The following is a 15020-nucleotide window of genomic DNA, read 5'->3' as shown; positions in this document are numbered from 1 at the left end:
ATTGTCTTTTACTCCATAATATAGGTACTCCTTTTTCATTTACGTGGTGGTAATCTTTCTTCTCGTCTTATTCGATTGAAACTAAAAGAACTTTTAAAAAAAGATAGCAATCTATAACAGCGAAATACATAACAGTAACCTCGTTGATTTTCAATTGAATGTAGGTTTTGTATTCGTAATTTTAAATTTATCAGAGGTATGTACATAATTTCAAATGACGTTATCAAATGTTCATGCATTTTTCAATTCAATTTGGATTCTTTGGCTGAAATAGTTTTGAAACAGTATGTGGAAAGTTGTTATGAAAATGATCCATTTTGACATACATTTCAACTAGAAGAAAGGAGAATGTGTAACTGCAATTGTTTATCAACATACGATTTTCAGCTTCAATTTTTAGGATTTACCATGTGACTAAAATTTTCTATTTTTTTCCAGCTGTAGCATTGTTCTGGATTTTAGGAGGTAAATAATATCTAAAGCATATAAGGTCAATACAATTTGATTTCAAATGCATTTCGTCTTTATTCTACATCTTTTACACTTTTAAATTTTTCTTAATCATCGAGGATATTGTCTTTTACTCCATGATGTAGGTACTTTTTTCAGTTACGTGGTGATTATCTTTTTTCTCGTCTTCTGGAATTGACACTAAAGATACTTTCAAAAAAAATCTGTAACAGCGAAATACATAACAGTAACCTCGTTTATTTCCAATTGAATGTAGGTTTTGTATTCGTAATTATGAATTTATCAGAAGTATGTATATAATTTCAAAAGATGTTATCAAATGTTCATGCATTTTTCAATTCAATTTGGTTTCTTTGGCTGAAATAGTTTTGAAACAGTATGTGTAAAGCTTGTTTTGAAAATGATTCATTTTGACATACATTTCAACTAGAAGAAAGGAGAATGTGTAACTGCATTTGTTTATCAAAATACGATTTTCAGCTTCAAGTTTTAAGATTTACCTTATGACTAAAATATTCTATTTTGTTTTCAGCTGTAGCTTTGTTCTGGATTTTAAGAGGTAAATAATGTTGTGCTGTCTCACACAACCCAACATTTGGCAAATCATGTTAACAGCCAGGTAAACCAAAGTTCAAGACTGAATCAGTCTTCAAACTTTAATACGGTAAAAAGCTGAAAACATAAAAGATACAGCCATAACTATTATGCAAATAATTAAAGCAAAGTTACACAAAATATCAAAAGTTTCAATCAGTTTATGGTAAACTGGCGTTCCGTAGATTTTTCTCTAAATATAGAAGCTTACATGAAATGTCACAAATCCAGTTTTTTCCGTAAATTAACAGTATATTTTAGTTTGAGCTATTCGGCCATTAATATTATTGGTTCAAATGTGTTATTTTCTCTATATATGATGATTGAAGGATGCATGACAATATAGAACAAATGTTTGTAGTGTCTATTGGCTGTTTGAAATGCTTACAATGTGTCGTATCAAAGGAATCCAATGTTAGTTTTTTTTCTACTTTCAGTTTCGTCTAAATGTAAACATAGATAAATGGGAGATAACTCAAAAATAACTACAGTACGCAATGTTTGACAAAACTGGCGTTACACTCCTCGCTTGATATCTACCTGATATCACTTGATAATCAGACGTTAAAAATAAAGAACTGAAATTTCCCATTGTTCATCAACATTTGTTTTATGTTGTATTGTTCTTAGTATGTAACAAAACTACTTCTGAAATAGGTCTCACGAAGATACACAGTTCTCCATCCTTAGATATTCGTACTTCAAGCTTCCTGACTTTTTCGTCTTGACTTGGGAAGGTGTTTTCAATGATTCCTATCGGCCATTCATTTCTAGAAACGGTTTTGTCCCTAAACAGTACTACGTCACCTACTGACAAATCTGGTCGTTCGTTTTCCCATTTCCGTCGTTGCTGCAGAGTTTGGAGGTATTCAGTTCTCCCACGACTCCGAAATGTCTAAGCTAATCCTTGAGCTAGATTCCATTGCGCTTTGTACATATCCTTAATGTCAAGATGTGTGAATGCATCTACTGAATGATCAATTTTCCTGTTGAGAAGGGTTGAGGGGCTCAAAATTTCTGGAAAATCCGACTGATTTATCCTCCACATTTATTGTGTCCATACCAAGATGGTCCGTCGCACCGACGAAGTTTGTTCCTTTGTCCAAATGTATTTTCTTAACGCTACCGCGGATGGTAATGAACATTCTCAAAGCATAAATTAATGCTGACGAACTCATATCCTCCACTACTTCGATATAGATCGCCCTGATAGTAAAACATGTAAACAATATTGCCCAGCGTTTTCCGTGGGCTAAGCTACCTCTGGTCCTTCTCGCTGCTACGGGCCATTGGCCAAACGTATCAATGCCCACATATGTGAAGGGTGGCACTGGAGTCAGGCGAATTAGTGGCAAATCAGCAACCTGTTGACTCTGAAGGCGACCTCATAGTTTTCGACACTTGGTACATTCATAGATGAATTTGCAAATCAATTGCTTGCCGCCTGTTACCCAAAAACCAGCTTTCCTGACAGCACCTTCTGTTATGTGTCGTCCTTGATGAGCTACTAACTGATGATAATGCCGTACTAATAGTGTGGCAATGTGATTTCGTCCAAGAATTCAGACTGGATTCCTCTCGCTTGAGGTGACGTTCGCTCTGTTCAGACGACCGCCTACTCGTAACAAGCCTACGTCATCATATACGGATTCAAAGATCTGATGGCACTGTCTGTGCTTTGGGGATCGGTGTTCCATGTTCAATGCATTCCATTTCTTTGCAGTAAACTTCCCTTTGAACATTTGCTATTACAAATTTCTCAAATTGTCGAAAGCTTTCAACAGTTTTAAAATTTGAACATTTGTGCCACCATGGCAAAACTTGCTGTCCTAATTTGGACGAAATGAGTTAGCAATGTGATTCAAGTGACTAATTGCATCAACGGTTGATTTCCATAATGAGACATTCTCAAATCGCTTAGATTCTAAGAAAGCTTTGTTTACAAGTGTTCCTCTCAGAGATATTACACTCGGTCTAAGTTCTTTTTCTAAGTTCTCATTTTCTAAAGGGAAATGTTCCTTTTCACACTTTTTATTCCCTTCTAGAATGTATAAGGGTCCTTTGATCCACGGACTGTCTTGCAACTGAGACACTGGTGCTACGCGCATAATCAGCTGGTATTAACTCGGTTGATATATATGTCCATTGTTCAGGGTTTGAGACTCTTCGTATTCGCTGTACACTGTTACTGACATATGTATAAAATCTTCGTGTCTCATTGTAAATGTACCCTAGTACAATTTTACTGTCTGTGTAGAACCTCACCACACCATGTCTAACTTGATGTTGATTTGCTTGCATATGGTCTGATATAGTTCCGTCGCTAGCACTGCAGCACGAAGTTCTAGCCGTGGTATCGTATGACCACTCAACGGTGCAACCTTCGCCTCTCCCAAAACGAAACTAAGTTCTGAGGATCTATTATCATATATTGTCTTCATATAGACTACACCAGCGATTGCCGCTCCGAGGCATCCGAGAATATGTGCAGTTCTCTTGACACAGACGATTTTAGTGAAGACGATGTATAAGGTCTTGGAATGCGAACTTCCGTAAGCAGTCGTAGAGATTCCTTCCAGTCCTTCTGACTTTCGACAGGCAATGAATCCTCCCACTGAAAAGTCCCTTTTTTAAAGAATAGCTTCCCTTGTAACACCAGCGGTGCCGCAAATCCTATTTGGTCATATAGACTGTTAATGGTGAAAAGAAAATCTCTACGTGTTATCACCAGTCGACAGTTGGTATGTAAATGCGTCAGACTGAATGTCCCAACTAATGCCTAAAGTTTGCTGAAAAGGCAATTCAGCCTCTGGACTCAAATACTTGAAATCATTGGCCAAGACTTCAGATGGAAAGGCCTTCATGACATTCAAACTGTTGGAGGTTATCTTATGTAGTCTTAAATTGCCACCATCTTGAAGAGCCTTCTGTGTTCTTTGCAGACGATCTATAGCTTGGGCATCTGAAGGGAGTGAAATTAAGCCATCATCCACATAAAAACTATTTTCTACAAAGTCTGATACATCTGTTCCGATCTTGTTTGAGCTTGCAAATGTTGTCTTAATTAAGCCATATGTTGCCACTGCCGGAGATGGCTTGTTCCCGAAAACATGCACGCACATTCTGTATGTAATATCCTATTTTGGATCGTTATTTCTATACCATAGGAAGAGTAGAAAATTTCTGTGATCCTCACGAACCTTAAAGCAATAAAACATCTGTTCTATATCAGCTGTGATCGCAATAGGCTCTTGACGAAAATGTAGAAGAATTCCTAGAAGGCTATTTGTAAGATCTGGCCCAGAAAGCAACACATCATTCAAACATATTCCTGCGTGCTTGGCTGAGGAGTCTAGAACCACTCTAATTTCATCCGGTTTCCTTGGGTGGTAAACCCCGAATATTGGGAGATACCAACATTCATCCGTCTCATTAAGGGACGGAGCAACTTCCGCGTGTCCATTTTTCAATAAGTTTCCCATAAAATCCACGAAATGTTCAGTTTCACCTTGTCCATGCGCAAACTCAAATGCAACAATTTGGCTCTCTTAGCTACCTGCTCTCTATTATTAGGGAGGCTTCACCAAAATGTTCTTTACAGTGTCTTCTTGTGATAAATTATCTTTTACTTTGATTTTGCTAGAGCAAGGCGTGAATACTGAAGGCCCTTTATTTTGCAAAATGTACGTTTTGTTTACATTGACACGTTCCGCTATGGGTTTATCTTCCCAAGACATGTCTCACCAATGATGACCTACCCAAGACTTAATTTCTGGGCGAATGGTGATTTCAAGGAGCCGATTCTCTGTTCAAGTACGTACATGATGAGCAGATATCAAGTCTCTTCCTATCAATAGAAGTATCGGCGCACTATAGAGAGGTCTGTCCATCAAATGACTGGACAACACAAGCATTTAATCTTCTCCCAGATGTCATCATTGTACCAGCACATGAAGACAGTGTGTACTCTCTACTCTCCGCTCGAACATTAAGTATATTGAAGAATTCTGATTTTGCCAATGGCTTATTACTTTGATCATCTAAAATAGCATAAGCTTTCACTGATCTTTGTGGATTGTCCTTCATGTGAACATTCACAAGAACATATTTGGCACATAATTTGCCAGTGAATGATTTTCATTCGCATATTTGAGTACACTTTGAAGTGATATCTTTTTTCGCTTCTGTCTCCTCGCAATGAACAGACCCAGGAGCACTAGCAGAATAGTTCACAATGTGCATAGCACTTGCATGACGCTCTGAAACACATTCTGAACATTTAACAGTACCTCCACAATCTTTTTTCAAGTGTGAGCTGCTTTCACAACATCTAAAACATATACCATGTTCTTTCAAGAATTTTCTTTTGTCGCTTATCGGCTTCAATTTAATGCTTTACACTTGTTAAAAGTGTGACTAGATGAGTTGTGTAATAGACACATTTTATCAAAGTTCTTATTTGTGTCAGGAGAAATATCAGCCTTGACTGTTGAGATAACAGTTCTGTTGGTCACACTTGCCTTCGGAGGCTGTTGTTTTGTCCTGATAACTACCATCATACAAAAATGACAGGTCATTCTGAATTTTGCTGACATCTCGTATGAATTCAACGAATACACTAAATGGTTGAAATACAACACAATGTTCTTTTTTGAATTTTACTGCATGTGTAGTCAATAGTTCCTGTATGCCATAAGGAAGTTTGTTCAATACAGGCAGAATTCCTAGTGAAGAGTCAAAATAAGCTAAAAGAGTCTTATATTTCTCGTCCTGCTTGGCTGATTCAATTTCTGACAGTATATCTGCGAGCTCATAAAGTTCTTGCGATCTTCATTTGACAATTTTGGGAAGTTCATGAATTTATTTTTAAGAGTTGTTTCAACAAGCTCGGGGGAACCATATCGGTCGTCCAAACGTTCCCAAATCCTAAATAGTCCTCTTACTGGATCATTGAAACATGATGCACGGATACTCATAGCATGCCTGGTAGATTCAGACCCTAACCATTTGATGAGCAGATCAAATTCTTCATTTACAGATACACTTAGTTTGTGCATAATGCTCTGGAAACTTACTTTCCACATTGCATAGAACTCAGTTTGTCACTGAATTTGTGAACAATAAATCCTTCTTCAGTAAGAATCGACTGAGTTCTGATGTAATTGTCTGATTTATATTTGTTGTTGTACTAGTATTCGAGTTCAAAACTTCGTTTTGTCTTGGAATAAAGGCAGGTGTATGAGCATTTAGCATCTGATCGTTTTGATTGTTGTCCGGAACCTTTGTCACATTTGTTGTTACTGCTATTGTCTCTATGGAATTTCTCCAAGAGTGTTCATAACTCGTAAGATAAGGGTCCAAATAAGGAACTGGTACTTCTTCTCTTTTTGTTGGTTTCATTTCTATCACTCGTTAGACATATTTAGCAGTTTGTTCTGCTGCTTTGACTTCTTGATCAATGTCAAAATCTCTTATATCTACTTTTTCCTGATCTTGCTCATCTGCTTCTATTTCAGCCCTTGCAGCCTCAATTTCTTTCTTTTGAGCAAGCATCTCTAATTCGGCTTTCAAATCTCCTTTTTGTCTCGATACCCTTGAGTTTCCCAGTTCTTGTTGTTCCTCTAGCATAGCTTGTTTAATGATTTAAGCTTCTTCTTTCACAAATTTTAATTTCGTTTTCGAAGATTCAAGTTCTGCTCTTTTCCTAGTAATCACTGAGCTATGTTTGGAACCATTAGAACTACTCTTACGTGAAGAAAGTGATTTTGTTTCAAGTGTTGATGAATTAGTTTTTATGGATATTTGTTTCATTGCACTATCAATCACAATATTGTGAGACTTCATTGTCTCCAAATGAGTATCTGCCTCGTTTTTGGTCTCTTCAGTGTTTGTCCATTTCAAAAATTGAACTTAATCCTTAGAAGCACTTGTATATTTCATATATTCTGAATTGAGAGTGCCATTTATCACTTTAAAATCTCCAATTGTAGTCTGTTGTCGATATTTGATATTGTATTGTCAATATTTTGCCACAATCTTATTAGAGTTTTCAAGTGCCTTGTCTTAAAAGATTGGTTTAACTCTTTTCCATTCTCAGTAAATATTCTTTCCCTATTGTCATGGGAATCGCTTGTATCTCCCGTTGTCGTAATTTTGTGTTTAACAAATTGTTCAATTATTGTTCATTTGACATAGTGTATAGGTATTGACAAATGTCCTCCTATGTAGTTTTCTACCAGTATTGGTCCTCCAGATAATTGGAGTCTTTTTACTGTGCTGTCTCATACAACCAAACATTTGGCAAATTATGTTAACAGCCAGGTAAACCAAAGTTCTACACTGAATCAGTCATCGAACTTTAATACGGTAAAAAGCTGGAAACATAAAAGGTACAGCCATAACTATTATGTAAATAATTAAAGAAAAGTTACACAAAATATCGAAAATTTCAATCAGTTTATGGTAAACTGGCGTTCCGTAGATTTTTCTCTAAATATAGAAGCTTACATGAAATGTCACAAATCCAGTTTTTTCCGTAAATTAACATTATATTTTAGTTTGAGCTATTCGGCCATTAATATTATTCACTAGTATGAAGTCTCAAAGAAAAATTCTATTTATTTTCCGTTTTTAAGGCGCTACACTGTAGACCACGTGGTTTCGGTTCAAATGTGTTATTTTCTCTATATATGATGATTGCAGGATGAATGACAATATAGAACAAATGTTTGTAGTGTCTAATGGCTGTTTAAAATGTTTATAAGACTTATACTATGCCGTATCAAAGGAATCCAATGTTAGTTTTTTTCTACTTTCAGTTTCTTGTAAATGTAAACATAGATAAATCGGAGATAATTCAGAAATAACTACCTACGCAATGTTTATCAAAACTGGCATTACAAATGTTTAAAGCATATAAGGTCATTACAAATTGATTTCAAATGCATTTCGTCTTTATTCTACATCTTTTACATTTTGATATTTTTCTTAATTATCGAAGATATTATCTTTTATCCCATAATATAAGTACTTTTTTCAATTACGTTGTGGTTATCTTTTTTCTCGTCTTATGGAATTGAAACTAAAAATACCTTTCTTTAAAAAGAACAATCTCAGACAGCGAAATACATAACAGTAACCTCGGTGATTTCTAACTAAATGTAGATTTTGTATTCGTAATTATAACATTTATCAGAGGTGTGTATATAATTTCCAAAGATGTTATCAAATATTCATGCATTTTTCAATTCAATTTGGATTCTTTGGCTGAAATAGTTTTGAAACAATATGTGTAAAGCTTGTTTTGAAAATGATCCATTTTGACATCCATTCAACTAGAAGAAAGGAGAATGTGTAACTGCAATTGTTTATCAAAATACGATTTTCAGCTTCAATTTCTAAGATTTACCTTATGACTAAAATATTCTATTTTGTTTTCAGCTGTAGCTTTGTTCTGGATTTTAGGAGGTAAATAATATTTAAAGCAAATAAGGTCATTCAAATTGATTTCAAATGCATTTCGTCTTTATTCTACATCTTTTACATTTTGATATTTTCTTAATCATCGAAGATATTATCTTTTTTTCCATAATATAGGTACTTTTTTTCAATTACGTTGTGGTTATCGTTTTTTCTCGTCTTATGGGATTGGAAATGATTTGAAATAATATGTGGAATGCTTGTTTTGAAAATGATCTATTTTGACATAAATTTCAACTAGAAGAAAGGAGAATGTGTAATTGCAATTGTCTATCAAAATACGTTGTTCATACTAATCCTTTAAGACATACGCTGTGGCTGAAATATTATATTTTCTTTTCAGTTACATTAATGTCCTGGTCCTCAGAGGGTAATTAATAGTTTAGTCATATGAGGTCAATACAAACTGATTTCAAAACATTTTATCTTTATTCTACACCTTTTACATGTTTATATTTTTCTTAATCATCGGAAATATTGTCTTTTACATCATGATGTATGTACTTTTTTCAATTACGTGATGGTTATCTTTGTTCTCGTCTCATTTGATTGAAACTAAGAGAACTTTTAAAACTATTGACCAAACTTTACGACAAACGTGATGACTTTTCATTCAGAATTGTTAACTTTCCTTTCATCTGTGGCAACATCCCTTCGACTCCTGCGTATGGAGTGTACATATCACAACTCATACGTTATGCCAGAGCTTGCCGAAACTACGCAGACTTTTTGTATCGCGCTAGAACTCTAACAAATAGGCTGCTGGAACAGGGTTATGTTGCTACAAGATTGAATTCATCACTACAGAAGTTTTATGGTCGTCATCAACTCGTGGATTGTTATTGTGTATCCATCAGCACCATGAAACCTGATTTATTCAACGGGTCATAGCTTTCCTTTCCTCGTTTGTCTACCCCGGACTTGACTTTTTATGAGCAACTTGGCGGGTGTTTCTAGAAAAGCAGAGGACGCTTACCCTACCGGTACACCTGGTCCATGCTCCCAGTTTTTAGTGGAGTCCGAGTTGCTCATTTACTTTTGTTACTTTGTATGTATGATTTTAGTTACTTTATGTTCTTTGTTGTGTATGTCTGTATTCCATGTCTGGTCTTTGTCCCTGGATTACATTCTTTTGATTACCGCTATAACCTTGGTTCCTTTGATTACTCTTAAAATAAATAGCAATCTATTACAGCCAAATATATAACAGTAACCTCGTTGATTTTCAATTGAATGTAGATTTCGTATTCGTAATTATAATATTTACTTGAGGTATGTATATAATTTCAAAAGAGGTTATCAAATGTTCATGCATTTTTCAATTGAATTTAGATTGTCACCTTGAAATAGTTTTGAAATTTATATGTGTGAAGTTTTATTTGAAAATGATCCATTCTGACATACATTTCAACCAGAAGAAAGGAGAATGTGTATCTGCAATTGTTCATCAGAATACGATTTTTATATTAATATCTTAAGACTTACCTTGTGACTACAATATTCTATTTCGTTTTCAGTTGTAGAATTGCTCAGCCTTTTAGAAGGTAAATAATGTTTAAAGCATATAAGGTCAATACAAACTGATTTCAAATGCATTTCGTCTGTATTCTACACCTTTTACATTTTTCTATTTTTCTTCATCATCGAAGGAATTATCTTTTATTCCATAATACAGGTACTTTTGTTCAATTACGTCTTGGTTATCTTTTTTCTCGTCTTATGGGATTGGAAATACTTTTGAAATAATATGTGTAAAGCTAGTTTTGAAACTGATCTACTTTGACATACATTTCAAATAGAAGAAAGGAGAATGTGTAACTGCAATTGTTTATCAAACAACGATTTCCAGCTTTAATTTTTTAGATATACCTTGTCACTAAAATATTCTATTTTCTTTTCAGGTGTAGCATCGTGCTTGAGTTTAGAAGGTAAATAATGTTTAAACCATATCATATTACAACTCATACGTTATGCCAGAGCTTGCCGAAACTACGCAGACGTTTTGTATCGCGCTAGAACTATAACAAATAGGCTGCTGGAGCAGGGTTATGTTGCTACAAGATTGAATTCATCACTACAGAAGTTTTATGGTCGTCATCATGAACTCGTGGATCGTTATGGTGTATCCATCAGCACCATGAAACCTGATTTATTCAACGGGTCATAGCTTTCCTTTCCTCGTTTGTCTAACCCGGACTTGACTTTTTATGAGCAACTCAGCGGGTGTTTCTAGAATAGCAGAGGACGCTTACCCTACCGGTGCACCTGGTCCATGCTCCGTTTTTAGTGGAGTCCGAGTTGCTCATTTACTTTTGTTACTTTGTATGTATGATTTTAGTTACTTTATGTTCTTTGTTGTGTATGTCTGTTGTCCATGTCTGGTCTTTGTCCCTGGATTACATTCTTTTGATTACTGCTACAACCTTGGTTCCTTTGATTACTCTTTAAAAAAAATAGCGATCTATTACAGCGAAATACATAACAGTAACCTCATTGATTTTCAATTAAATGTACATTTTGTATTCGTAATTATCAATTTATCGGAGGTATCTACATAATTTCAAAAGTTGTTATCAAATGCTCATGCATTTTTCAATTGAATTTAAATTGTCACCGTGAAATAGTTTTGAAATTTATATGTGTGAAGTCTTATTTGAAAATGATCCATTTTGACATACATTTTAACTAGAAGAAAGGATAATGTGTAACTGATATTGTTTATCAAAATACGATTTCCAGCTTCAATTTTTAAAATTTACCTTGTGACTAAAATATTCCATTTTGTTTTCAGCTTTAGCATCGTTATTGAGTTTAAATGGTAAATAATGTTTAAACCATATAAGGTCAATAAAAACTGATTTCAAATGCATTTTGTCTTTATTCTACATCTTTTGCATTTTTATATTTTTTTTTATTCCGTACTATAGGTACTTTTTTCAATTACGTTTTCGTTATCTTTTTTCTCGTCTTATGGGATTGGTACTAAAAAAACGTTTAAAAAAAGCAATCTAAGACAGCGAAGTACATAACAGCAACCACTTTGATTTCCAATTAAATGTGGATTTTGTAATCGTAATTAAATGTTCATGCATTTTTCAATGTAATTTAGATAGTTTGGTTGTAATATTTTGAAATAATAATGTGTGTACAGTTTGTTTTAGAAATCATCCATTTTGACATACATTTCAACTAGTAGAAAGGAGAACTTCGATTGTACGCCAAAATACGACTTATCTTGTGACTGAAATGTTCTATTTTCTTTTCAGTTATAATTTTGTTTTGGACAGAAGGTAATTAATGTTTAAAAGATATAAAGTCAATACAAACTGATTTCAAATGCATTTCGTCTTGATGTAGGTACTTTTTTTCAATTACGTGGTGGTTAATTTTTTTCTTGCCTTATGGGATAAAAACTTAAAAAATTTGAAAAAAAAATAGCAATCTATAACAGCCAAAAACATAACAGCAACCTTGTTGATTATCAATTGAATTTTGATTTTGTATTCGTTGTTATAAATTCATCAGAGGTATGTAAATAATTTCTAAAAATGGTATCAAATTTCTATGCATTTTTCAATTGATTGTTTGGTTGAAATAGTTTTAAAATTAATTTGTTTTTTGAAAATGATCCATTTTGACATAAATTTCAACAAGAAGAAAGGAGAATGTGTAAATGCAATTGTTCATCAAAATACGATTTTCATATTAATATCTTAAGACTTACCTTTCGACTACAATATTCTATTTCGTTTTCAGTTGTGCAATTGCTCAGGCTTTTAGAAGGTAAATAATGTTTAAAGCATATAAGGTCAACCCAAATTGATTTCAAATGCATTTCGTCTTTATTCTACATATTTTACATTTTAATATTTTTCTTAATCAACGAAGATATTGTCTTTTACTCCATGATATAGGTACTCTTTTTTCATTTACGTGGTGGTTATCTTTCTTCTCGTCTTATTTGATTGAAACTAAAAGAACTTTAAAAGAATAGCAATATATAACAGCGATATACATAACAGTAACCCTGTTGATTTTCAATTGAATGTAGATTTTGTATTCGTAATTATAAAATTTATCAGAGGTGTGTATATAATTTCAAAAGAAAGATATTATCAAATGTTCATGCATTTTTCAATTCGATGTGATTGTTAGCTTGTAATAGTTTTGAAATTTATGAGTAAAGTTTGTTTTGAAAATGATCCATTGTGATATACATTTTTTTTAAGACTTACCTTGTGATTGATTGATTGATTTTTTTGTTGGGGTTTAATACGTGTAATACGCCAGGGATACCCAATTCCACCACCTGGGGCACACAACCCAGTTGCTCTGTGGGCAGACCGCGTAGCCTCCGGTTAATTTCTGAGCAGTATTTAGTCGCCTTTTTACTACAAGCTTAGCGCTGCTGAAGGCATATTCTTTTGACACCCGGACCTGCGCGGGGCCTTACCTTGTGACTAAAATATTCTATTTTGTTTTCAGATGAAGTATTCCGCTGGATTTCAGATGGTAAATAATGTTTAAAGCATATAAGGTCAATACAAATTGATTTCGTTTTTATTCTACACCTTTTACATTTTGATATTTTTCTTAATCATCGAAGATATTATTATTTATTCCGTAATATAGGTACTTTTTTCAATTACGTTTTGGATATCTTTTTTCTCGTCTTATAGGATTGACACTAAAAATCTTTTTTTTAAAAAGCAATCTAAGACAGCGAAATACATAATAGCAACCCCTTTGATTTCCAATTAAATGTGGATTTTGTAATCGTAATTATGACTTTATCAGAGGTATGTATATCTTTTCAATAAATGTTATCAAATGTTCATGCATTTTTCAATTCAATTTAGATAATTTGGTTGAAATAGTTTTGCAATAATGTGTAAAGCTTGTTTTGAAAGTGATCCATTTTGACATACATTTCAACTAGAAGAAATGAGGATGTGTAACTGCAATTGTTTATCAAAATAGGACTTTCATATTAATTTTTAAAGACTTACCTTGTGACTGAAATATTCTATTTTGTTTTCAATTATCAACGACTTTTACTCAATGATGTTAGTACTTTTTTCAATTACGGTGGTTATCTTTTTTCTTTTTTTTATGGGATATGAAAACTTTAAAAAGTAGCATTCTATAACAGCGAAATACAAAACAGTAACCTTGATTTTCAATTGAATGTAGATTTTGTATTCGTAATTTTAACATGTATCAGAGGTGTTTTCTGCTGCAGAAAGGTTGGATTCTCTCAAATGTAAATGATGTTTAAAGCAGATAACGTCATTAGAAATTGATTTCAAATGCATTTCGTCTTTGTTCTACATCTTGTACATTCTTATATATTTTCTTTATCATCGAATATATTACCTTTTACTCCATGACAAAGGTACTTTTTTTAATTACGTTGTGGTTATCTTTTTCTCGTCTCTAGGGGTTGAAACTAAAACATCTTTAAAAAACAGCAATCGAAGGCATCGAAATATAAACAGTAAGGAAATACAATGTCATTCTTCTCAACTGCAACCCAATTTGCTGACCTTTGTTTCCAAATGGTTTGATCTCACATATTCCTTTAAAGTATTGACCCACATAATATTATTTCAAAAATATTGAGTTAAATGCAATTAGTTGACCTATACCCCATGACAAGATCGCTTATAGTGGCTTTGCCTCAATGTTAAAACCCCTAGAGTATTGATGCTTCCGTTGTCAATGATTTATTTTGTATTTTCTGTTTTGAACTATCACAATTGATACTGCTGGGGTTCTTTTGTTGACTTATGGCAATGTTCATAGGCATTGATTAAAAATGGTTAAAAATAAAATTTCCGAATTTTCTGTAAAAAGTACAATAAATTTTTCTCTTCCAGTTATTTAAAGACGAAGACGTCCCAAATTTGATACCATCTAATAGATAATTCATTCAAATTCTACACAATTAAAGTAGGAAAAGCTATTTTTTTATGTAGGAGTGTTCCTTTAATATTAAGAATGTCACCCTTATCCCTGGAAAACGGGTTTCTGTATGACATAGACTGATTACTCACATCTGATAACGATGTTGCCCAGTTTAGGGACTTTCAGTTTTTAGAAGGGGAAGAACAGGTCTCATGGACGTATCTTGAATCGCAATAAACGGAAACATCTAAATAATTGTACTACGTTTCAAACCTGTTCGCATTTTCTAACACAATGATCGTTAGCAGCTCTTAACTAAACTATATTCGATACCAGCCACTTCTCGAGAATGAAATAAAAAAAAATAATTCGGCTAGGAGGCTGTAAAAGCTATATATATTCTGTAGAAATTTCTTTGAATAAAGCAAATATCGATAATAAAGAATTCTGTTTATTGATGTTAGTATTCATATCAATATTGGTAAACTTTATACTAAAATTTACGATAGAAAGGTGGATTTTTCATTTCCTAACGTCAATATCCATTTTTAGAGATGACGTCTCCTTCT

The 15020-nt window shown here is 33.5% G+C and overlaps 1 protein-coding gene and 1 long non-coding RNA gene across 27 annotated transcripts in view; one reads left to right on the top strand and one right to left on the bottom strand.

Annotated features, from left to right (window-relative positions):
- LOC148599527 (uncharacterized) overlaps nucleotides 1-15020 on the top strand; it is a 55733-nt gene that overhangs the window by 21156 nt on the left and 19557 nt on the right. For 24 of the 26 annotated variants that reach the window (XM_088559632.1, XM_088559626.1, XM_088559623.1 and 21 more), the window contains 11 exons: nucleotides 439-465; nucleotides 1004-1030; nucleotides 8506-8532; nucleotides 8888-8914; nucleotides 10062-10088; nucleotides 10446-10472; nucleotides 11336-11362; nucleotides 11811-11834; nucleotides 12301-12327; nucleotides 13030-13056; nucleotides 13985-14041. In XM_088559632.1, the coding sequence (XP_088415758.1) occupies nucleotides 439-465; nucleotides 1004-1030; nucleotides 8506-8532; nucleotides 8888-8914; nucleotides 10062-10088; nucleotides 10446-10472; nucleotides 11336-11362; nucleotides 11811-11834; nucleotides 12301-12327; nucleotides 13030-13056; nucleotides 13985-14041 (324 nt within the window). The remainder of the gene's footprint in view (nucleotides 1-438; nucleotides 466-1003; nucleotides 1031-8505; nucleotides 8533-8887; nucleotides 8915-10061; nucleotides 10089-10445; nucleotides 10473-11335; nucleotides 11363-11810; nucleotides 11835-12300; nucleotides 12328-13029; nucleotides 13057-13984; nucleotides 14042-15020) is intronic. The other 2 variants (XM_088559612.1, XM_088559620.1) reach the window with 2 other exon arrangements.
- LOC148599528 (uncharacterized) lies at nucleotides 114-1889 on the bottom strand. The gene is made up of 3 exons (XR_015918237.1): nucleotides 1454-1889; nucleotides 972-1143; nucleotides 114-674 (listed from the first exon to the last, which is right to left on the bottom strand). It is a non-coding gene; the product is annotated as an uncharacterized LOC148599528 (long non-coding RNA).

Source organism: Perna viridis, chromosome 13 (assembly GCF_037379345.1).
Source record: "Perna viridis isolate PV_CMFRI_1.1 ecotype Kerala chromosome 13, ASM3737934v1, whole genome shotgun sequence".
In the NCBI taxonomy this organism is placed as follows: domain Eukaryota; kingdom Metazoa; phylum Mollusca; class Bivalvia; order Mytilida; family Mytilidae; genus Perna; species Perna viridis.
Note: the sequence above shows the minus strand (reverse complement) of the source record. Positions and strands in the feature narration are given on the sequence as shown.